Source organism: Rutilus rutilus, assembly GCF_951802725.1.
Source record: "Rutilus rutilus genome assembly, chromosome: 6".
Classification (NCBI taxonomy): Eukaryota; Metazoa; Chordata; class Actinopteri; order Cypriniformes; family Leuciscidae; genus Rutilus; species Rutilus rutilus.
In genome coordinates this window covers 10,190,121-10,214,950 of record NC_140214.1, presented here as the reverse complement: position 1 = coordinate 10,214,950, position 24,830 = coordinate 10,190,121, and the positions used below count along the sequence as shown (strand labels likewise).

At 41.4% G+C, this 24,830-nt stretch overlaps 1 protein-coding gene across 1 annotated transcript in view; it reads left to right on the top strand.

The window, feature by feature from the left end:
* Positions 1–24,830, top strand: part of LOC311291562 (uncharacterized protein) — a 178,831-nt gene that overhangs the window by 124,855 nt on the left and 29,146 nt on the right. The window contains 1 exon segment of the mRNA XM_084410623.1: positions 23,015–24,680. Within this exon segment, the coding sequence (XP_084266749.1) occupies positions 23,015–24,680 (1,666 nt within the window).

The following is a 24,830-nucleotide window of genomic DNA, read 5'->3' as shown; positions in this document are numbered from 1 at the left end:
ATCGCGTCTTTTGCGCGCTCAAGTTCGTTATTTCAAATAATTGAAGCGACGCGCTCATTTTTTCCAGGCGCGAGTCAATATGAAGGATGGGGGTGCACCCAAACTACGGGTGTTTTTTTCTTCTCCGTAAATAAATCTTCTAGCAGAGCTACAGCAAGCGTTTATCGGTAGTGGAAATCCATTAGCTATTAAAACTTCTCTGTCGTTGTGGAGAGCGCATGGTATAGCAACCACAGACGCAACGGGAAAATCGGACCGAATTTTACTATTAATAATAAAAGATAAGCTAATGTGCATTGTAAATGTCAGTATTTTGTCTTTTTTGAATCATTATTTTTATAAAAATGATTTAAAGGCTGAAATATGCGAGGTTTATATTTTTATAAAAAAAATTGTCTAAGCTTTATTTGAACTTGTACAACACTACGAGGCCCAGAGAGAAGGAAATGAAAAGTGGAATAAAGTCGTTATTTTTGTTTGTTTTTGCGCACAAAAAGTATTCTCGTCGCATGATAAACTTAATGTAGTGCCACTGTAGTTACTTGGACTATTTTAACGATGTTTTAATAACTATTCTGGGCCGGTGAGTTTCGGTCACACTGGAAGCCTATGGAGGAGTCAAAATTCTGTCAGATTTCATCAAAAATATCTTAATTTGTGTTCCGAAGATGAACGAAAGACTTACATGGTTGGAACAACATGAGGGTGAGTAATTACTGACAGAATTTTCATTTTTGGGTGAACTAACCCTTTAATAAGAAGAACAGCAAACACAATGTAATATCAATTGCAGAATAATATAAACATTATGAAAAAAATACATTTATTATATGAACAAATAAATACAAACTTGACAGGTGTCTTGCTACGGGCACGAGTAAGTGCAGTTGTTGCACTTTGATGTTGTTTGGATTAGAAATGCAAAAGATATCATTAAATATATCGGTAAAAGAAGCACTTAAAAGGTTGTGGTTTAAATAGAAACATTCTGACATTAGAGGGTTGTGGTTTAAAAAGAAACATTCTGACATTATTGGGTTGTGGTTTAAAAAGAAACATTCTGACATTAGAGGGTAGTGGTTTAAAAATAAACATTCTGACATACAGTGGGGAGAACAAGTATTTGATACACTGCCGATTTTGTAGGCTTTCCCACTTACAAAGCATGTAGAGGTCTGTAATTTTTATCATAGGTACTCTTCAACTGTGAGTGACGGAATCTAAAACAAAAATCCAGAAAATCACATTGTATGATTTTTAAGTAATTAATTTGCATTTTATTGCATGACATAAGTATTTGATCACCTACCAACCAGTAAGAATTCCGGCTCTCACAGACCTGTTAGTTTTTCTTTGAGAAGCCCTCCTGTTCTCCCCTCATTACCTGTATTAACTGCACCTGTTTGAACTCGTTACCTGTATAAAAGACACCTGTCCACACACTCAATCAAACAGACTCCAACCTCTCCACAAAGGCCAAGACCAGAGAGCTGTGTAAGGACATCAGGGATAAAATTGTAGACCTGCACAAGGCTGGAATGGGCTACAGGACAATAGGCAAGCAGCTTGGTGAGAAGGAAACAACTGTTGGCGCAATTATTAGAAAATGGAAGAAGTTCAAGATGACGGTCAATCTCTCTCGGTCTGGGGCACCATGCAAGATCCAGGTGCCCTTGTGGGGCATCAATGATCATGAGGAAGGTGAGGGATCAGCCCAGAACTACACGGCAGGACCTGGTCAATGACCTGAAGAAAGCTGGGACCACAGTCTCAAAGAAAACCATTAGTAACACACTACGCCGTCATGGATTAAAATCCTGCAGCGCATGCAAGGTCCCCCTGTTCAAGCCAGCGCATGTCCAGGCCCGTCTGAAGTTTGCCAATGACCATCTGGATGATCCAGAGGAGGAATGGGAGAAGGTCATGTGGTCTGATGAGACAAAAATAGAGCTTTTTGGTCTAAACTCCACTCGCCGTGTTTGGAGGAAGAAGAAGGATGAGTACAACACCAAGAACACCATCCCAACCGTGAAGCATGGAGGTGGAAACATCATTCTTTGGGGATGCTTTTCTGCAAAGGGGCAGGACGACTGCACCGCATTGAGGGGAGGATGGATGGGGCCATGTATCGCAAGATCTTGGCCAACAACCTCCTTCCCTCAGTAAGAGCATTGAAGATGGGTCGTGGCTGGGTCTTCCAGCATGACAACGACCCGAAACACACAGCCAAGGCAACTAAGGAGTGGCTCCGTAAGAAGCATCTCAAGGTCCTGGAGTGGCCAAGCTAGTCTCCAGATCTGAACCCAATAGAAAATCTTTGGAGGGAGCTGAAAATCCGTATTGCCCAGCGACAGCCCCGAAACCTGAAGGATCTGGAGAAGGTCTGTATGGAGGAGTGGGCCAAAATCCCTGCTGCAGTGTGTGCAAACCTGGTCAAGAACTACAGGAAACGTATGATCTCTGTAATTGCAAACAAAGGTTTCTGTACCAAATATTAAAGGGATAGTTCACCCAAAAATGAAAATTCTGTCATCATTTACTCACCGTCAAGTTGTTTCAAACCTGTATGAATTTCTTTTTTTCTGCTGAACACAAAAGAAGATATTTTGAAAAATGTCTGTAACCAAACAGTTGATGGACCCCATTGACTTCCATAGTATTTTTTTTTTCCTACTATGGAAGTCAATGGGGTCCATCAACTGTTTGGTTACAGACATTTTTCAAAATATCTTCTTTTGTGTTCAGCAGAAAAAAGAAATTCATACAGGTTTGAAACAACTTGAGGGTGAGTAAATGTATTTTTGGGTGAACTATCCCTTTAAGTTCTGCTTTTCTGATGTATCAAATACTTATGGAATGCAATAAAATGCAAATTAATTACTTAAAAATCATACAATGTGATTTTCTGGATTTTTGTTTTAGATTCCGTCACTCACAGTTGAAGAGTACCTATGATAAAAATTACAGACTTCTACATGGGAAAACCTGCAAAATCGCCAGTGTATCAAATACTTGTTCTCCCCACTGTATATATTAAAGTTTTAGATTTAGACACTCTGTCAGCTAAACATTAAGTCAGCTGCACTGTTTACTTCTGAATATTATATTTTATTCACGGCCATCATTTGTAGTAACCTATTCACAAACTGTTTGCTCAAGCGTAAAGTTTTCTTGGTGTTCACTGTGTAGCCTGCTCCCTGAATCGTCACGCTTATTCATTTGTGGATGTTAACTGAATCTGTAAGTCAGCTATGCTGTTTACTTCTGAATATTATATCTATTTATAAATTACAGGAACATCTTTCTGTCTGTCTGTGTGTTTGTGTGTCTGTTATTCACATATCTCTCGAACCGTTTGTCCGATGGATTTCAAACTTGACAGGTGTCTTGCTACGGGCACGAGTAAGTGCAGTGCCAAGTTTGACGTTGTTTGGATCAGAAATGCTAAAGATATCGTTAAATATATCAGTAAAAGAACGAAGCACACATTGGCTTTTGCTACTCTTGCCGCTGGCCACTCCCCTCTCACACAGCCGACCACTCCCCCCTTACACTGACACTGAGTGAGCACAGCGCTGGGCACTCCCCCTCTCACATTGCACACTGAATGAGCACAGCGCAGGACCAGAGACAGAGAGGATCGAAGAAAGCAGTGTAGCTGAAGTAGCATTTTTCTGAGTTCACTGTGTAGCCTGCTCCCTGAATCGTCACGCTTATTCATTTGTGGATGTTAACTGTATCTGTAAGTCAGCTACACTGTTTATTTCTGAATATTATATTTTATTCTGGTGCGCTTAACGTTATCACTACTGTGTAATAGTAGCCTATGCTATTCACCAACTAAACATATCCTATTCAATGCGTTCACAGTCTCTTTCACGGCTATCATTTGTAGTAGCCTATTCACAAACTGTTTGCTCAAGCGTTTTCTCGGAGTTCACTGTGTAGCCTGCTCCCTCAATCGTGTAGTTAAATTTTCCATATTCATTGTATGTCATTATGTCAGTATCAGTATTTGCTTTCTACCATGCACAAATAAAAATGTCACTGAACTTTTGCTGTGTAATTGTAACAATGAGCACTCAAACACACCAAACCAACAATTACTAAAAACACACATAAAAACGTACTCTGTTACTATCGTAACCTCGGTTCCCTGAGAGTAAGGGAACGAGTATTGCGTAGCTATACGCAGTGGGGAAACTCCTTTTCCTCTATAATACTGAAGCCTAAAATGTAAAACGCATTTGCAGCTGCACAGCTAGCACAGTGAGTGTCTGGCTCACTCATTGGCTGTGCTGCGGCAACTGCACATCCAATGGCGTGGCGCCAATGAGCGAGCAGTGCGCCGACACACATCAGAGACCTAAGGCTGTGGCTGTGGCTAAGACTTTATTAGAGACTACACCTTCAACAAGCCTTTTACAGCCTGAGCGAGCCGTTTTACAGCAGACTACGCCTTCAACACCCGAAGTCGTTTTTCTCCTGTCGCTGTTCTCCTGTGGCCATCCGGCGATCGATGCATATCCTTTTCATTGCATTATTGCTACTGTGTGTTTGCCACTGCGTTCACATAGTCTAAAAGAGCAAGCGAGCGTTGTTACAAATGCCACTAGGAGGACTGGGCATCCGCTCTCCCTGACCCGTTTGATGACCTGGGGGATCATTGAAATGGGGGGAAACGTATAAAGGGGGTGGCTGGGCCAGTGATGGGCCAACCTGTTCTTCAAGAAGAACACTACGCAGTGAGTGTTGATATTCGAGGCGAAAAGGTCGACTTCGGCCTCTCCGAACACACTCCATATCAGACGGACCGTCTGAGGGTTCAGGGACCACTCGTCTAGGGGAGTGTTGCCTCGTGAAAGCATGTCCGCACCCAGATTCCGAATGCCAGGGATTTGTACTGCCCTCAGAGAGCTCAGATTGGCTTGCGCCCAGAAGAGGAGGTCTCTCGCTATGGTGTACAGGTTGCCCTACCTGACACCACCCTGGCGATTTATGTATGCCACCACTGACGCGTTGTCCGTGCGGACTAAGACGTGGTGTCCTTTGAGGTTTGACCAAAATGCTTTGAGGGCCAAACAAACTGCTTTCATTTCCAGGCAGTTGATATGTAAGCTCTGCTCCGTGCTCGACCAGAGGCCAGAGGCAGGCTTGCCCTCGTGCAGCGCTCCCCAACCTAGGTTGGAAGCGTCTGTGAAAACCACTTTCCTCCCGGAAGTCACACCCATGGTCATAGAATAGAATAGAATAGAATGAGGCATTTATATAGCGCTTTCATATGTACTACTGTACACCCAAAGCGCTTTACAATCATATCAGGGAATCTCTCCTCAACCACCACCAGTGTGTAGCATCCACTTGGATGATGCGACGGCAGCCACAGTACAACGGCGCCAGTGCGCTCACCACACACCAGCTATAGGTGGAGAGGAGAGAGAGTGATAGAGCCAATTCAATGGAAGGGGATTATTAGGAGGCCATGATTGGTAAGGGCCAATGGGTGGAATGTGGCCAGGACACCGGGGTTACACCCCTACTCTTTACGAGAAGTGCCATGGGATTTTTAATGACCACAGAGAGTCAGGACCTCGGTTTAACGTCTCATCCGAAGGACGGTCATGCCCTCGTGGTACCAGTCCTGAGCCCGCCAGCTAATCAGGATCCGTAAACAAGGATCCGTAAACAACCTTGATTCACCACGATGCGCAGGCTGCCTGACTGCCATGCGTTGGCTGGCACACGGCGTTTGAGCCAGTGCTGCAGTGGGCGCATGCGCAGTAATCTCATACGGAGTACTGACGATGCGGCTGCCATGAGACCGAGAAGTTTCTGAAACTTCTTAGGGGTGTGCGCTCGCCTGTCTTGAAGGAGTCTGCCAGCTGCTGTATAGAGTCATAGTTGTAGAGTCTGTGCCCAGAAAGTTCACACTCTGGCTGGGGTTCAGTTTGCTCTTGGAAAAGTTGATTTTGAGACCCAGGCATTCCAAATGGCTGAGAATCAAAGCTCTGTGTGTCAAAAGTTCGGTTCTCGACTGTATGAGTCTGATGCCGCCATCTTTTTTCGGAACTAGAAAATAGCTGCTGTAAAACCCAGAGTGTTTTAGCGTGGGGGGGACTAATTCTATCTCCCTTTTTGCTAACAGATTTTGTATTTCGGAGCGAAGCACGTGACACAGGCTGCTTCTCACCGAAGTCTCGACGACCGCCTGAAACTTTGGGGGTCTGCGAGCGAATTGGAGCTAGTAGCCTCGCTTTATTGTGTTAATAACCCAACTCGACACACCGGGGATGGCTTGCCAGGCCAGGGCTTGTGAGACTAGGGTTTGACACATGTTCGGGGACGGGCCAACCAACACAGGGGGACCTGATACCCTTATATTGTGATTTGTGCACATATTGAGTGTTGGGCTGACTGTAAAGGCTTTCGCCTGGGGCAAAGTCAGAGTGACAACTGGGAAGGGGCCGCCTAGTGAAGGGGGACCTTGAACCCGTGTGTTGTGTGCTTGAAACGTACTCTTTATGTGCTTTGTCTGTTTGTAGAGGCGCGCGCAGTGCACCGGGCCTGTTTTCTACAGTAAACAATTCTCCAGCCGCCTGAGCTAAACGCTTTTTTGAGGGTGGTCCGGCTAGCGCGAGACACGAGCCCTCAGACTGATTTGTGAAGACTCATATCTTGCTCTATTAGAGCTGTTGTAGGAGCAGTGACTATCTGTGGTGGCGTACGCTTAGCAGCGGGCGCACTGACTGCAGTGATAGTGTGCGGTATGAGTGGCGCGCGCTTTGTAACGGGCCTAATGACTGATTTGAGAACGTTCCCAGCCACCTGTGAGTGGGGGCTGTGGGGGAACATTTATTTCTCACTCTGTTTGAGCTGCTGTGAGAACAGCGTTAGTTTGCAGCGGTGCGCAGTTTACAGTTTACTTGACTGCAGCTATAGCTCTGTTTGAATGGTTATTTAAAGGTTGTATCAGTGATTTCAGGCCCAAAAAAGGCCCGAACATAAATGATCACATTCATCTAATCTTTCCTAACGATCCGCTAGCTGCCCGCCCCATAAGCATGCCGTCAAAAAAACGTGTCTCTGTAGGCAGCCTCTGAGATCTGCTCACAAAAACAATTGGTTTCACCAACAACTCAAAACCCAAATAAATAGTGTTCCAACCAATCACCGACAGGGGGTGGGTGTTGTGAGGTTTTGCGCTCGTGAAACCTCACAACACCCACCCCCTGTCGGTTAACTTGACAGTTTGTGAATTGAGATGATGGTAGTCGATGCACTGCCTCAAGCCTCCGTCCTTCTTAGAAACAAAGAAGAAGCTTGAAGCGGCAGGGGATGTAGATGGTCGGATAAACTGTTGTTGTAGGGCTTCCTTAATGTACACGCTGATCATGGATTGATAACTCAGACGCTGTTTGGCCGTGTACAGTGAACATTGTAGGATGAAACCACTGCAGTCCTCCGCCTCACCGGTGAATGTCGCTGGTCGGGCCATGGGACTGGCAGCGGCAGCTGGTGGTACAACGGGTGATCGAGGAAGAAGTGACTGGCGTGCGGTGTGCAGGACATCAGCAGGAATGGTGAGTGGGTTATCCGGGTGTGATGGAACACGTTTTAACCCTCTGGGGTCTGAGGTGTTTTCTGGGCCTGGAGGTGTTCTGACATGCTCTGACATTTGTGCTTATTTCTGTTACTTGTGACATTTTCATGGCTAAAGTCTGATTACACTGTATTCAGCACAAACTCTGCTACAATAATATATCAGCAGCATGTATGTAAAAGTTTGTAGTTTTGAGATAATGACATTTATGCGTGGTTTGTGAAAATACAAAAAAAAAATTCTCACTGAAATAAGGCCATGAAACCCATACTGATTATTTCTTCACAAGACTTTTGAAAATTGTATCACGTAGCTTAGAATATTTGCTCCAAAACTATGTGAAAATCACCCTGACTGCTCATTCAGATAAGACAATATATTGATTTAAAAATTGTAAGACGTGTTTTGTGTGAGAAAGCTTTATGCGGGAGGTGTGATCACATCATTAATATGTAAGCTTTTCACACCTGAGAAAGACAAAGACCCTCCCCTAACGGCCCTATTAGGAGCTATCAGGCCCTATCATTCTGAGCAACCTTGCACAAAGAATGAGGATATTTAAAAAATAATGGCTTTTTGATTGTTTGGATTTATTTACAACACAACATAATCCAAAGATACAAAACAAATGACAAAAAAGCACTTATTGAAAACAATGATCCAAAGACAGAGACCTTTGTGCCATTCCTAAAAAGATTGTACATACCTTTCATTTCCAAGGTGTTTGATTTTCACTTTACCATGTTCATGTACAGAGACTCATGTGAATGTTGAAGTCAGCAGGACTCAGTGGCATCTGGTTCCTGAAAAAAAAAAAAAGTGAACATACTGATATCAAGAGAAAGGCCTGCACAATTTTGGGAGTAAATTTTAGATTTTTCTGGTTAAAATTGCTTTTTAAAATTCACAGAATACGCACACACACACACACACAAATGTTTCCAACAATATATAATATAATGAACACCAGGTTTGTTGTGCCTTGTAGGCATAGGCTATGCGCAGTGCTGCATAAAATAATAATAGCAATAACCAATAGCAGCCTATAAATCTTCCAAAAGATTTCAGTAACAACTACGCTAGAGAAAAATATATTGATTATCATATGTTACTTCAAATGTTTCCATTCGTTATGATGAAATGAAATGAGATAATAGTAAAAACATGAAGCCGTTTGGTGCGTTTTGCTTTTCAAACATGATCGCGCTCCAAAATATGAAACATTCAAACGCGAGCGCGCTCCAAAATATGAAACATTATGATTACCATATACATATCTACGTTTGAGCAGATATCCACAAACACAGTAACAGTAAACACGGGTCTAAATATTATAATATTCACCATATATCTAGCAACAGTTCAATTGCAATGTGAAATTTATGCAACAATAACAAACTAATATATAAGAATTTCTTACCTTACATCTTTCTTGTCTTCAAATCGCGTTCTTCTTCTTCTGAGGTAAATCCAATGTAAGCTCACGGCGCGTCTTTCAAACTCGACGAAAAGCAGAGACTTGTGAAGTTTTTTCGTGCTTTGTTTTTGAGGTAACGAGCGCGTTCGCGTTCCATGTGGAGATTTGCATGTGAATCTCTTTTGCGCGCGTGGGCGTGGTCAAATTAAAAATAATGAGCAAGCGTTTGAGATACTGGACATCTGGTTGGTTTTATACAAATTACTTAAACAGAGAATATTTGTTTTCAGTTTGAATCCGATCATTTAAAAGTACACACTTAAATGTTTATAAAGGTATATGGCTCATAAATGTGTGACAAGTATTCGCTGAGTTTTGTTTCAGTTTATAGACGTGCTCAAGAAAAAAAGTTCACTGCGACGGGGAGGCAGAAAGCACACCCTGTTTATTTTCTTTATTTTACAAAAGCACAATGTTTTGATTTGATTGTAAGTGGACACATACAAAAGTAGAAATATCACAGATTCTTTTTTTATATTTCTTTTTTCTGTATGAGCATAAATGACGAAGTAATTTAAGTTTATTGTGCTACAATGTGAAGAAAATCCAGCAAAACGCGCGGGCGCGTTTGCCGACCCCAGAGGGTTAAATCCTGTCTTTCTACTGTTTAAAGAATCCCCAAGAACTCATCATCCTCTTCATCAATTCGGGACTGTCAGAACCTCTCCATCAACTCCACATCTGTCGAGAGTCTCGAAGTCATCCATAAAGTAGAGATTCCTGAAGAATACCGGGTGTTCCATGATGTCTTCAGTAAGCAGCTGGCTACCAAGTTACCACCACATCGGCCATGGGACTGTGCTATCGACCTGCTACCTGGAGCCACGTTACCCAAACGTAGAGTATACCCTTTGTCCATCCCGGAGCAGAAGGCCATAGAGGAGTACATTAAGGAAGCCCTGCAACAACAGTTTATCCGACCATCTACATCCCCTGCCGCTTCAAGCTTCTTCTTTGTTTCTAAGAAGGACGGAGGCTTGAGGCAGTGCATCGACTACCGTCATCTCAATTCACAAACTGTCAAGTTCAGCTATCCCCTTCCTCTGGTCCCGGCCGCTCTGGAGCAACTAAGAGGAGCTCGTATCTTCTCAAAGTTGGACCTTCGTAGCGCCTATAATCTTATCCGCATCCGTCGAGGTGATGAATGGAAGACGGCCTCATCACACCCTCTGGGCACTACGAATACCGGGTGATGCCCTATGGCCTGTCCAACTCACCAGCAGTCTTCCAAGGCTATATGAATGAGGTTTTCCGAGAATTCCTCAATAGATTTGTAGTGGTCTACATTGATGACATCCTCATCTATTCCCGAAACCTCACTGAACACCGGCACCACATCACGCAGGTCCTAGAAAAACTTTGTGCACATCAATTGTACCTCAAGCTGGAGAAGTGTGAGTTCCACACCACCTCAATCCATTTCCTTGGATATGTCATCGACCAACATGGGATCCAGATGGACCAGAGGAAGGTGGACACCATCCGGAACTGGCCTCAACCCACTACCATCAAGGAGCTACAACGTTTCCTAGGATTCGCTAACTTCTACAGGAAATTCATCAACAATTACAGCCTCATCAGTTCACCCTCAAAGGCCGGCCCAAGTCTCTGTCCTTCACCCCAGAAGCCTCCAACTCATTCCAACAGCTAAAATAAGCTTTTCAGACCGCTCCGATCCTGGCTCATCTGAATCCAGATATCCCCTTCATCGTCGAGGTTGATGCCTCTTCTACTAGGGTCGTAGCGGTCCTATCCCAGCGGCAGGGTGATCCCTCTAAACTCCATCCATGTGCCTTCTATTCTAAGAAGCTGTCCCCGGCGGAGCAGAATTACGACATTGGTAACCGAGAACTGCTCGCAATTAAGCTTGCCTTAGAAGAGTGGAGACACTGGCTGGAGGGAGCAAATCACCAATTTGAAGTCATCACCGATCACCGCAATTTAGAATACCTCAGGGAGGCTAAAAGACTCAATCCTCGCCAGGCTCGATGGGCACTATTCTTCACCCGATTCAATTTCATCGTCACCTGTCGTCCTGGTACCAAGAACTGTAAAGCTGACGCTCTATCTCGTATTCATCAACCATCTCATGAAGAAACCCATCCGGATCCTATTCTCCCTCCAGCCAATGTTGTCAGTCCCATCAGAGTCCTGCACGGGTTCGGGTACCCGACAGGTGACCCGCAAATTTTGCTGAAACGGGTGAAAAATATCCAACTGTGTCAGATACGGGTGCGGGTCGGGTCGGATACGGGGGAAACACGGGTCTAAACACGGGTTCAAAACAGTCACGTGCAAACGTAAAAATAAATGCATATTTTTAGGAACACATCTACAAAACTATGCCTGTATTTCAAATTGATAAAATATTTTTTTTGTTTATTTGAGCCCGCGCCCTCCCAGGAGTCTCTAGGCCTACATTCACTTTAAAAAAATCACAACAGCGCGAACTGCTGCATGAGTCGTCGAGATGGATCTTGAGGAGTTGAAAAAAAAATAGCTAGAGGAGATTGTAAAGTTGTCGACAATACTTCATCAAAACTCAAGTCCAGTGTGTGGGAGAAATTTGGAGTCAACTCAGATGAAGAAAGCAATATTGTGAAAGGCTTTGCTGCATGCAAAACCTGCCTTAAAGTTTTCGTGTTCGATAGCCGCAAATGTGGAACTTCGTCGCTGAGGAAGCACGCAGATACCTGTGCCGGTAACAAACTAATCACCAGTTTTATCGAACAGTATCTTTCAAAGGGGACAGAACTGAAGGTGCCTCGTAGAGATGATAAGGACACCATAACCAGGCCGTCTGTGAACTTTGTATGCAATGATATTAGACCCTTTGATGCAGTACACGGCGAGGGATTTTTTGCATTAGCACAAGGGTTGATAGATGTTGGTGCTCGGGCTGGTCGTGTGGATGTTAAACAACTACTGCCTGACGGTTTCTCGAGGTGTTAACAAATATGCAGAGGAGATTCGCCAAAAACTAATCCCAGAACTTAAAATGCAGTTGGAGGAGAGTAATGGAGCTGTTACATTGGACATGTAGACTGACGATTACAGAAAAACCGGCTACCTTTTGTGTTACTCTGCACTACATTGACAATAAGTGGGAGCTTATCGAACGAGTGCTGTGTACCTCTGAGTGGGACAGTTCACTGCGTAAAACAGGTGACAACATTAAACCAGCTATCATCAGCGCATTGCGTAAATTTGGCATTGATGAATTCTACTTCAAACTGGTGTATGTGACAGATAGGGGCGCAAATAGTTGCGGCCCTGCATACAGTGACCAGATTGAGCTGCGCTGCCCATATTTTCAATACTGTCCTGTACACTACATTCAAACCATCCCAGGAGGATATGTATGGAGAAGAAGTAACTGCAATGATTGATTCAGCCAAGTCACTGGTGACATATTTCAAGCAGACCAACCTCTAGGCTCACCTGAAAAAGATGAAGAGGCCCTCTCCGACTTTGTTGCATTCCTGGAGTGATTTAAGGAAGCCACTAAAGCATTAGAGGCATCGAAAACCCCGACCCTCCATCTAACCATTGTTTGGTATGAGCGCATCGGACGCCACTTGCGAGCTTCTTCAAATGATAGCATGACCATTTCTTCACTGAAAGAGAAATGCCTCAGTATTCTCCAGGACAAGTTCGACATTCATCGTTTACACAGACTTGCAATGTTCCTGCATCCTAAACTGAAAAGTATGAAGCTACTTGCTGACAGTAGTGAAGTGGCAAGCGTGCACAGTGAGATGCGACGCCTTGTGAAAGGTCAGTATCAATGCAAACACAGCCACAGGGGGGTTGGATGAGAGAAAATAATAGTGAGATTTTGAGGGGAAAAAAATTATTATTATTAAATAACATTTGAAAAACCTGTATAAACTGAACACCAAAGAACAATATTAACTATTGATCGATGGTGACGCGTTCATGAAAAATGTCACAAAGAACCAGCAAAAGTAGCCTAATGATTATGAATATGTCAAATATTGCCAGGAGACATTTCAATTGTTTATTAATAAACAAGTGTTTTCTGTGTTGGCTGCAAAGATGAAGTTGACGATGATAATGAGGCTGACTCGCGATCTTCGCAGTAGCCTAGTGAACACGCCAGAAATGCACATTTCATACAGATTACATAAGCAGAGAGCAGTCTGTTTTATTTCATTTTGAATTGTTTTGTTTAAAAGTACACATTTCAAGCTTTCTATATATTTCTCAGGTCTGTGAGGCATGTAGCTTATACACTGAGTTTCGGTTAATTTATGAGACTAGCTCCAGTTCGCGCTGGCACCTCCGCTCCGTGTCCTGATTATATTGCCCGCTATATTTACTTCTTATTTATTAAATTGATAAAACATTGATTAAAATTAAGATACAATTAATACAAAACGAAATTCACTTTAAAGAAAGGCTTTATACAATAAGAAACTTAATGAAGTGGTCAAAATAATGTCTGCCCACTCTGTCTCCCGACATATTGCGCAACTTATCTTACTCTTTTCACTTCTCATATAATCAACATAGTGTCGGTAGCTGCAGTCACCAAAGTCTAACTTAGTTCTATACAGTATAGTTTTTTATACATTTACAAGGAGGAGGGACTGAAAAAGGTGGAGACAAATCCAAACAAAGCATGCAAATGAGTATACAGGTTTAGGTAACACACCCTAGACTGAGGGTCTGGCCAATCCTAATTCAATCAGCATAACAGTCTATTGCATTGCTAATCCAATCAGCCTAACGATTCAACGTCTGGGGCTGGGGCTCCAAGAGCTATTTGGGCTCCGAAAGCCATTTGCAGAACAAAACTTATAATGGAGAAAACAGGAATTGCAACTTTTCTGAGCCAAATCATTCGTGTGATATCATCATCTTAACCTTAAAAGCTAAATACAATATTATTTACCATGATGTTATGTACGGAAGCATATTTGAAATAGATTCTTAAATTTGTTATTCCACAATAGATAAAATTATATATAAATTTTTTTTAAACATAATTGTGAAAATCGTTTTCTTTAATGACTAGGCTACCACACATAGGCCTAATAGTCTACAGTAGCCTACAGAGAAATTTAATGTCGGAGCGGGATTTGAGCTAACGAAAAATGTTTTGCCACTTAAAAGTTACAGATTTTGTGTGTCACATAGGCATGTGCATTTCCCTCATATTAAATATAAAACGCATGTGTATACTGATATTTTTCTAATGTCTGGACTCCTTTATTAAGGGAGTATGGATATATAAACAGATGTTTCAATATATTGGTATTAAATGCATTTTCTGAGAATTTATAGTTTTGACTGCAAATGTCACGTCCATAAAATTATTGCACTACAATGTTTGTTTACATTTATTATAGACCTTAAGGATAAGCGTGGAAGTCCTGAGGAGCAGTGCCACCACCCCCCACCGGAGAAGCAAGTTCGAGTGTCGGCGGACACTTTATCAGACGTAGAAGATTCCAGTGATGAGGCTCCGCAGTATCAGGACGAAGTGGCTGCTTACATCGAACACAAAACGCCAAAAGATGACCATTTTGACATTTTGTCATGGTGGCAAGACCATGCTCACCTTTTCCCTAATATTGTCCAGATTGCGAGGTCTATCCTCGCCATCCCCGCATCCAGCGCTGCAAGTAAGCGAGACTTCTCTTGTGCTGGATACGTTATCCAAGAGCGGAGGAGTCAGCTGAAACCGTCAACAGTGGACGATGTGCTTTTTTTACACAGCAATTTAAAACACCACACCACAAATAGGATGTAATCCCCTCGCACGGGAAAAGGTAGGCCAAAATTGCCCCCATTAGATCTTGGATTCATAAACAGGACAGTTTCACGTCTCAGCCCTAATTGTAACCTATAGGACCTACCTAGGCTGTATAGTTAAGTAGCATAATGCACAGGCCGGTGTATGTAGCGTTTGTTAGGATTCGCATACAATTGGACTTTTCTTTTCGTTTAAAAGTATCACATAGCCTACACTGTTGTTGTTGTTATTTAATTTAACACTGTTAAGTATGTGTGGTGTACAGGGCGTGTTTGAACCTGAAATTGTCTGATGTAGGCTAGACGAAATTGCGTTACTCAGTTTTGTGGTAACGTTAGCCATGTTCTTTATGTACCGGCTATTTGACAGCTTCGGCTGAGGTTGTCCTTGTGTTAAGGCCAAAGGCCATGTAATAACTTCTGTATGACCTGGCAATAAAAATTTGAAAAAAGTGTGTCTATAATGTGATTGGCTAAACTGATTTGATTTCGGGTGCGGGTTGGGTGTCGGTTCTATTTTAAGCGGGTCGGGCCGGGTGCGGATTTTAATTAGTGCTGCTGTCGGAAAACGGGTCGGATGCGGTTTTAAGCTCTGCGGGTACGGGCGGGTGCGGATTTACAAAATCGGATCTGTGCAGCTCTCTGAGTCCCATCACCTGGAGCATCGAGCAAATCTCCCAAGAAAACCTTACCAATCCTGCTCCGCCGGGAGGTCCAGAAGGGCTCCTCTACGTACCACCTCCTCTTCGTCCAGCTCTTCTGGACTCAGCTCACACTTCTCCGGGCTCTGGACATCCAGATAGCAGGCATACCCTCTCGTCCTATGTCAACGCTACTGGTGGCCCTCCATGCCTCAGGATGTCTCCTGATTCGTCAAAGGTTGCTCAGTCTGTGCCGTTACCAACACCCCGAGGAAACTCCCTGAAAGCAAGCTCGTTCTACTCCCTATTCCACGTCGACCATGGTCTCACATTGGCATTGACTTCATGACGAATCTACCTAAATCACGAAATCATACCTGCATCTTCGTCGTTGTTGACCGGTTCTCCAAAGCCTGCAAGCTGATACCTCTTCCAGGACTACCCACTGCCTTCGAAGCTGCAGAGGCTCTCTTTCAGAACGTGTTTCGCAACTTCGGCATCCCTGAAGACATAGTGTCTGACCGAGGACCCCAGTTTATATCAAGAGTGTGGCAAGCTTTCTTTAAACTCCTAGGAATGTCCGTAAGCCTTTCCTCCGGTTATCACCCACAAACTAACGGCCAGACTGAGCGGAAGATCCAAGAGATCGGGAGATACCTGAGGGCATATTACCACCAGAACCAGGACAGCTGGAGCCAATTCCTTCCCTGGGCCGAATACGCACAGAATTCACTCCGCCAATCCACCACAGGGCTCACCCCTTTCCAGTGCATCCTGGGATATCAACCACCTCTGTTTCCCTGGTCAGGTGAGCCCTCAGAGGTTCCAGCTGTCAACCACTGGTTCGAGCAGAGCGAGAGGGTTTGGGACTCGGCTCACGTGTATCTACAGCAGGCAGTGCGGAGGCACAAGATCCAAGCCGACTGTCGTCACACCTCAACCCCTCAATACCAACCTGGACGGAAGGTTTGGCTATCGACACAGGACATCCGCCTCCGCCTGCCTTGCCGTAAGCTGAGTCCTCGATACATAGGTCCATTCACCGTGCAGAGGCAGCTCAACGAGGTCACCTATCTACTCAACTTACCACCACATTACCGTATCTCACCTTCCTTCCACGTATCTCTCCTTAAACCTCACACTGAACCTGTCACTCCTCTTCCCACAGATCCTGGTGTGGCCGACGTACCTCCTCCACTTTTAGGGATCCACCAGATCTGCACTCTCTGCCTACTCGTTCACTCTCCCCGGAATACTGATTCACCACACCTGCACCTTATCATCACCTCATCATTCACTCCCTTTAAATACAACCCTTCACCCTCTGTTTAGTGTCTGGTCTCGTCTTTATATGGACGCACAAGACTCACTTCCTGTTACTTACCTGATCTACCAACCTGAGATACTCATCTTCATTCTGCATTACAATCTGCCTTCTCCGTTGATCATCTTCATTATCCGTTCTCCACTCTGGTTTCCACTCCACCTGCAAAGACATTCATATTACTAATCAGCTAAGTTCTATCTTCATCTCAAGTTTGCATGACCTACTCACCATTACATCTGCTGGTTCCGTGCTTCTGTTCCAAATAAACATTGTTTTATTTACTCACCTGTTTGAGTCTTCTCTAAACCTGACACATATTCTGACTTTTTAAAATGAGAGCTTCTTCTTTGAAGAACTTATTTCTGATGAACATTGTAATTTGCTGCTGTGTTTGTGTCTGTACTAAGGAACTCAGTGTCCTAAAAGGACGTCAGATTATGAGGTCTCTACCAGAATAATAAGCATCGGGCACTAAATTATTTCTACTAAAATAATTCTCCTTGTCTTCCTCCATCATCCCCAGGATACAATTTTTTGCAATAGCACAATATTTAAAAAATATATCAAAACGAAATTAATTACGTATGCAAATTACTAGAGACACTGTGCTGTTGTTGTCACATGCCTGTCTTGTCTTGTGCTGCACATGGGTGTTTTGTTGTTTTGTGCCATGTGCTCTCCTGTCTATTGTCTAGCCCCTCCCATCTTGTTATCTGATTATTGGTTAATTTGTCCCACCTGTCTTTCTCGTTACCCTCCTTTGTTTGTTCCCCTATTTAGCCTCCCTGTGTTTGTAGTCCTGTGCTGGTTCGTTGTCCAAGTTACCTGTTCCTGGTGTTTCCTTCCTGCATGCTATCTGAGTTTTGGAGTTTTGTACCTTGTCTGCTGGTGACTAATAAATTTCCTCTGCATTTGAATCCTCGTCTCCGTTCAACTATTCCGTGACAGTTGTAGGATCCAACATACTTTAAACATTGAAATGTCAGTCTCAGCCAAGATAATATTTTGGATGAAAACTCAGCATTGTATCAATGTTAACTTGCTATCTGGGTTTGTACCTGACATTATTCCAGCTGTTATGAGCTCTAACTAGTTATTTTCAAGCAGGGCCAGACAGAAGGGTGGAAGCACATTCATATGCTCATGTAAGTGATGAGGAATTTCCTATAATGTGTGTTTGTTACAATGAGACTGTGAAACACTAATTATTTATCTGTTTATTAAGGGGCACAGTTTATCATCATTATGGCAGGATGCTTTGTTTGAAATCCACACTCTTGAAGGTAGGCTCATATTCTGACTTTTTAAAATGAGAGCTCTTCTTTGAACTCTAAACCCTAAAAATGTTCTCCTTGTGCCCCTCCATCATCCCCAGGATACAATTTTTTGCGATAGCACAATATTTAAAAAATATATCAACACGACATTAATTGCATATGCAAATTACTAGAGACATTGTGCTGTTGTAGGATCCAACATACTTTAAACATTGAAATGTCAGTCTCAACCAAGATAATATTTTGGATGAAAATTCAGAATTGTATCAATGTTACCTTGCTATCTGGGATTGTACCTGACATTATTCCAGTTGTCACGAGCTCTAACTAGTTCTTTTCAAGCAGGGCCAGACAGAAGGGTGGAAGCCCAGTCATCTGCTCATGTAAGTGATGAGGAATTTCCTATTATGTGTATTTGTGAGACTTTGGTGAACTAAGAAGGACTTTTGATTTTCAACTAATGTTGTGTGCATCTGTTTGCTCCATGTTAATGAACTGCTTAACACTCTTCTCTCCTAATTAAGCGGCCCACTATCTCAGAATTTGGAAAGCATGATTGGACTGAAAGACACCAGATAAGTCCCAAAGGTAGGCTTATATTCTGGCTGTTTAATATAAGAGCTCTACTTTGATTGATCTTGAAATAAATCACTGACTAACTGAATAACACGAAACACTATTAGAGTTTAGATCCATAATTTAAAAGCTGATACATTAATCGGTGGTGATATAGTTAAAAAGGTTTTCTTTTTTTGAAACAGGTGTAATTTGAATCTTGAACGAGCAGTTCTTACATTGATGGTCATATTTATTTAGAGCTACTGAACCAGAAGTGTAAGCCCGTCTATTGGTCCAATGGCGGTTTGCAATAAAACGGGTGAAGGTCTCTGCGTGTTACTGTCTTTTCCGCGTGGCAAAGTAATTTTATCCAATTAAACTTATCCGACTCCATTTTATCACAACCTCGAATTTAGGTTAGAATGCCAATTGGTTATTGGTCATTTATTTAATAGTTTAGCAGCACATTTGATTATTCTTTTCAACTCTTTACTTTTATTTTTATTTTACCCATTCATATTAGGAAGCTGTCATTTTGAGGTCCTCACGCCTTCTGTTTAACATTGGTCTCAAGATCACAAATTCGTCAGTTTTTGGTCACTTGATTATATATCTGAGATGGTCGCATCCTGTTAAAATGCTTACACCCACTGGCTCTTAATGGGTTGTGTTGCCTTGAGCATCAGTGAATGTTTGCAGCTATTGATCATCCAGGTAACAACACACACTGTTAAGAATCAAGCATATGTAAACTTTTGAACTGGATCTTTTGTGTAAATTCAGTTATTATTATGTCTTGTGGTCTATATGTTAACAAACATCATGTGACTTGAAATTTACATATATTTAAAGTTCCTCTCAAATTACTTTTGGTGCAATAAACAATCCTTAGTAGTTTATTTTTCTCGCAAGACAAAGAAAGTATTAAAAAAACAAATGCATTTTATTTAGTATTTAATATAATTTCATTAGAAATCAAAGCAAATCATTCTGAATTTGCAAAAGAAAAAAAAAATATATATATATATTTTTTGCCAAAAACCTATGAATCATAATTCGAATCAAGTGTGACCAACCAACACTACAAAATAATGCTGTTTTCGAAATGCCCCCTAACGACTCAACATCATATATGATGTTGATTCAACACTGCCATTGATTCAATGTTAAAATTAGCAAAAAGAATCAATGGTAATGTTGTTGACTCAATGTTACAATGTGATGTTAGTTCAACATCATGTTTGCACGCTCAGTTAATGCTGAAATTTTACCCAAAAAATAATAAATATTACACTGCCATGTTGATTTTAAATCACTTTTGTTGAAACATTGAAAACAACTCAAATTTTGTCATATGGACTTCTTGCACAACTACTGCGTTCTAGTTAGTACATGTCAGGAGTTTCCGGTTAGAGTGTTCAGCGCACCTACATACATGAGAATGCAGATTATCACTGTTTTATGGCTGCCAATTGATTAAAACAATGAATAATGATCTCTGTATTAATTATCTTGAGCCTGCTGAAATGTTCATATAAATATATTTTCTTTCCAACTGTGCATTCTGAATAATAAATAGGCTAAATATATTTATCCACTAAGCTGCAGCAGTCCTATATGCTGGTCTTCTCATTAACAGTTTTTTTTTTTTTTTTTTTTTACTTTCTGACATTTCATACGGGTTTACATTTTTAAATGAAATTGACTATTAAAAGTCAAAAAAGGATTGCTTGTGTGCGCTGGTGTTTATTCCAGTCTTTTAAAATAGTTGAATGAATGAATGCTCGCAAGGTTCCTGTAACAATGTTAAATAGGCTAGGCTATTTAATCAATAACGTACACAGTAGAGGAGAATGACAGTCAACTACTTTGAATATTATAGCATTTTGGGCATAAATATGTAAATAGTGAAAAGATTGGGTCCCACTTTATATTAAGTGGCGTTAAGTACTATGTACTTACATCAAAAAATAAGTACAATGTACTTATTGTGTTCATGTTGTATTGTAAAACACTTTTGCTGCTATTGAGGTGTGATACGGGTAAGGTTAGGGACAGGTGAGGTGGATTGGGTAGGTTTAAGGTGTAAGGGAAGGGTCAACTGTGTAATTACAAATGTAATTACATAAATTAATTACAGCTGTAATTACATGCAGGAATTTTTTAAATGTAAAAACATGTAGTTACACAATAAGTACATTGTATCAAATTATTAATTTCAATGTAAGTACATGTAAGTACATAGTACTTAAATCCACTTAATATAAAGTGGGACCAAAGGGGGACATTGAAAAATTACACAGAATGATTAAAATATTTAATCCAAATAAATAAATATTCGTGGTTCATACTGATGTTATTCATCTGTTCTCATACACTTCAGCGTTGCGCGACAGTCACTAGTTTAGACGAACACTGACACCCTAGGGTGAAATAATGGCGTATTTTAACACCCGCTGCTTTCTCAGATCGGCTTGGGTTGGATTAAAACTTCATGTTCCGATAAGTTTGGAAAATTCTGCACACAGTAAACATCAGAATATACCTTCTCCTGTCAATAAAAATAGCCACATTTTTAAATCTTGTTGCAGACACTAATTTTAGGTGGTGTTTGTTCAACTCATTGACCACATAGGCTACAGTGAAAGTAAACATAACCAGAAATAAGTGAGACGTACTATTTCCAAATGGAAGTGCGTCACGAAACTTAGTGCAAGTGGTCCATTGCTGGACCATTACAAAGAGAAAACCACTTAAGATAAAAACAGCTTTAATTATGACTACTGAGTGCACATGCAAAACTAAAATTCCAAGCAGTGTGTGTTTTCAAACAACATGGGCATTTATCCACCCGTGTGTGCTGTCGGCTTTCGTCAAAATTTCTATGCTAATCCAACATACTTTAAACATTGAAATGTCAGTGTCAACTAAGATAATATTTTGGATGAAAACTCAGCATTGTATAAGTGTTAACTTGCTATCTGGGATTGTACCTGACATTATTCCAGCTGTTATGAGCTCTAACTAGTTCTTTTCAAGCAGGGCCAGACAGAAGGGTGGAAGCACATTCATATGCTCATGTAAGTGGTGAGGAATTTCCTATTATTTCCTATTCCTATTATGTGTAAATATTTCCTATTTGTTATAATGAGACCTTGGTGAACTAAGAAGGACTTTTGATTTTCAACTAATGTTGTGTGCATCTGTTTGCTCCATGTTAATGAACTGCTTAATACTCTTCTCTCCTAATTAAGTGGCCGACTATCTCAGAATTTGGAAAGCATGATTGGACTAAAAGTCACCAGATAAGTCTCAAAGGTAGGCTTATATTCTGGCTGTTTAATATGAGAGCTCTACTTTGATTGATCTTGAAATAAATCACTGACTAACTGAATAACACGAAACACTATAAGAGTTTAGATCCATAATTTAAAAGCTGATACATTAATCGGTGGTGAAATAGTTAAAAAGGTTTTCTTTTATAGAAACAGGTGTAATTTGAATTTTGACCGAGCAGTTCTCACATTGATGGTCATATTAATTTAGACCTACTGAACCAGAAGTGTAAGCCCGTCTATTGGTCCAATGGCGGTTTGCAATAAAACGGGCATTTATCCACCCGTGTGTGCTGTCGGCTTTCATCAAAATTTCTATGCTAATCTAACATACTTTAAATATTGAAATGTTAGTCTCAACCAAGATAATATTTTGGATGAAAACTTAGCATTGTATCAATGTTACCTTTCTATCTGGGATTGTACCTGACATTATTCCATGCACTTCTTTTGAGCTTTCTATTCGTCAAAGTCAAAGTCAAAAAAAAATTGTACACAACTGTTTTCAACATTGATAATGATCATAAATGTTTGTTGAGCATCAAATCATCATATTAGAATGATTTCTGAAGGATCATGTGATGAAGACTGGAGTAATGATGGTGAAAATTCAGCTTTAATCACAGAAATAAATTATATTTTATTGTATTATTATTTTAAATTGTAATAATATTTCATAATATTACTGTTTTTACTGTATTTTGGATCAAATCAATGCAGGCTTGGTCAGCTGAACTTTTGAACAGTAGTGTACATCTAACAGAATTATTCTAGCTATATTTACCAATATAGTATTTACCTAAAAACAACTGGATGATTGTTTGCTCTCCACTGTTGACAGCATTCTTTAGAGATTAGAGAATCTCACTAAAACACAACATTTTACAGTTTTGGTTTATTGTTAATAATTGTATTGTAATGGTTTTACAATATTTTTTAAAAACAGTAGTTAGAATGCAATAGTAAGTGGTTTGAGTGTTACTGTATTTGCTCTTACATTTTGTTTGTTAATCAACAGGTTTTCCTTCAGAATCTCAGGAGATTGTACATCAATATAAGCTGTCACTCATACAGAAGTATGAGAATGAGTGGAGCTTCCTATTTGGTGAAAAAGAGTCATTTCCTGCCCTCTATAGTGAACCAGTGATCATTCAGAAAAATGAAAATGACATCTTTAAGATCATCAGTGTGGACGAGCTTTTGGGTTGTTTGCGGGTTATGGGTGGTAGTTTCCAGTTCCATTATCCAGTGAGTGTCATTCTCCAAGGTGACTCTGGCAGTGGCAAATCCTTCAAAGCACAAAAGATCATGTTGAACTGGGCATCTGAAAGGTTATACTCTGGACGTTTTGGTCTAGTTTTCTATCTGAGGTGTGAAGAGCTGATGTGTATTTCTGAGGAGATGAACTTAATTGAGCTCTTGAGCTACAGCTGCAGTTTAACATCAGATCAGATCTCACAGATGTTACAGCAGTCACCAATGAAGGTGCTTTTCATCATTGATGGCTTTGATGAGCTGAGACTCACACAGGACATTTATGACATGTCACCAAACACTGATCCGCTTCAGAAAGCCCCACCTGAGGTCATTATTTGTGGCCTAATGAGAAGGTACCTCATCCCTGAGTCCACACTGCTGGTCACCACCAGAACTAAGAACACTGTGAACAAGATGCTGAAAGGACAACAGCGTTTATTTGAGATCATGGGCTTTTCTGCAAGTCAGGTGGACAGGTACTTCCAGAAGTTCTTCAGGAAAGAGTTTGACTGTGTGAGAGCAAATGAAACCCTCCTCACTGCCTGTTCCATACCTGTTATCTGCTGGATCATCAGTGAGATGTTCAGAGTTGGTGCAAATGTAACAAGTGGACTGGAAACCACCACCTCCATCTACGCTGACTTTGTGTCCACTCTACTGGAGCATCACTGCCAGGGTTTGAGTCAGTCCGTCCCGACCCTGCTGAGGAGTCTGGGTCAGCTGGCAGACAGAGGGATGCTGGAACATCAGGTCTTGTTTGATGAGAAAAGTGTGAATGAAACAGTTTCAGACCCTGATGGCAGTCCATTCCTGTGCAAGTTCCTCATTAAGAGAAGAATCCGCCAGGAGACGATGTTCAAATTTATGCATCTCAGCTTTCAGGAGTTCTTCACCGCTCTGTACTATGTCCTTCTGGATGAAGAAGATTCCCAGAGGAAAGTGAGAGAGCTGCTTCACACTGTAGAGAGAGGATGGACTCTGTCCTGTTGGTCTGATAGAGACTTTTCAATGACAGATGCAGAAGTTAGACATTCAGAGTGGCTGCAGCCTGTGATTCTGTTCCTCTGTGGTCTCTGTAAGAAAGAATGGATCCACTCATTCTTTGAAAAGCACAACATGGCCGTCTCTATCAACACAGAATCCCAGATCAAGGAATGGATCAATCAGTGCTCACAGAGATATCAAAATGAACACATGCTGTTCATTCTCCATTGTCTCTATGAGCTCCATGAGAAAAGCTTTGTTGGGAAAGTTTTGGAAGGTTTAATTGTGATAGATCTGTCAAATATTCCACTGAAAAGGACAGACTGTTGGGTGTTGAAGTACTGTTTACAGTGCTGTGAACACATCAGAAACCTGAAACTGCATGTAACATCTGATGATCTGAAGATGCTTCAGCCTGAACTGTATCACTGTAAAGAGCTGTGGTGAGCGAAACTTTGAGCCTTTTCTGACACGTCATCAACACATGACATTTTACAGCATTTACATTTTATTTACAGCAATTTCAATACTTTCACTTCTCTTGGAGCTCTAAATGTAAATTGTATCTGTTTCAATACTTATGCAATATCACA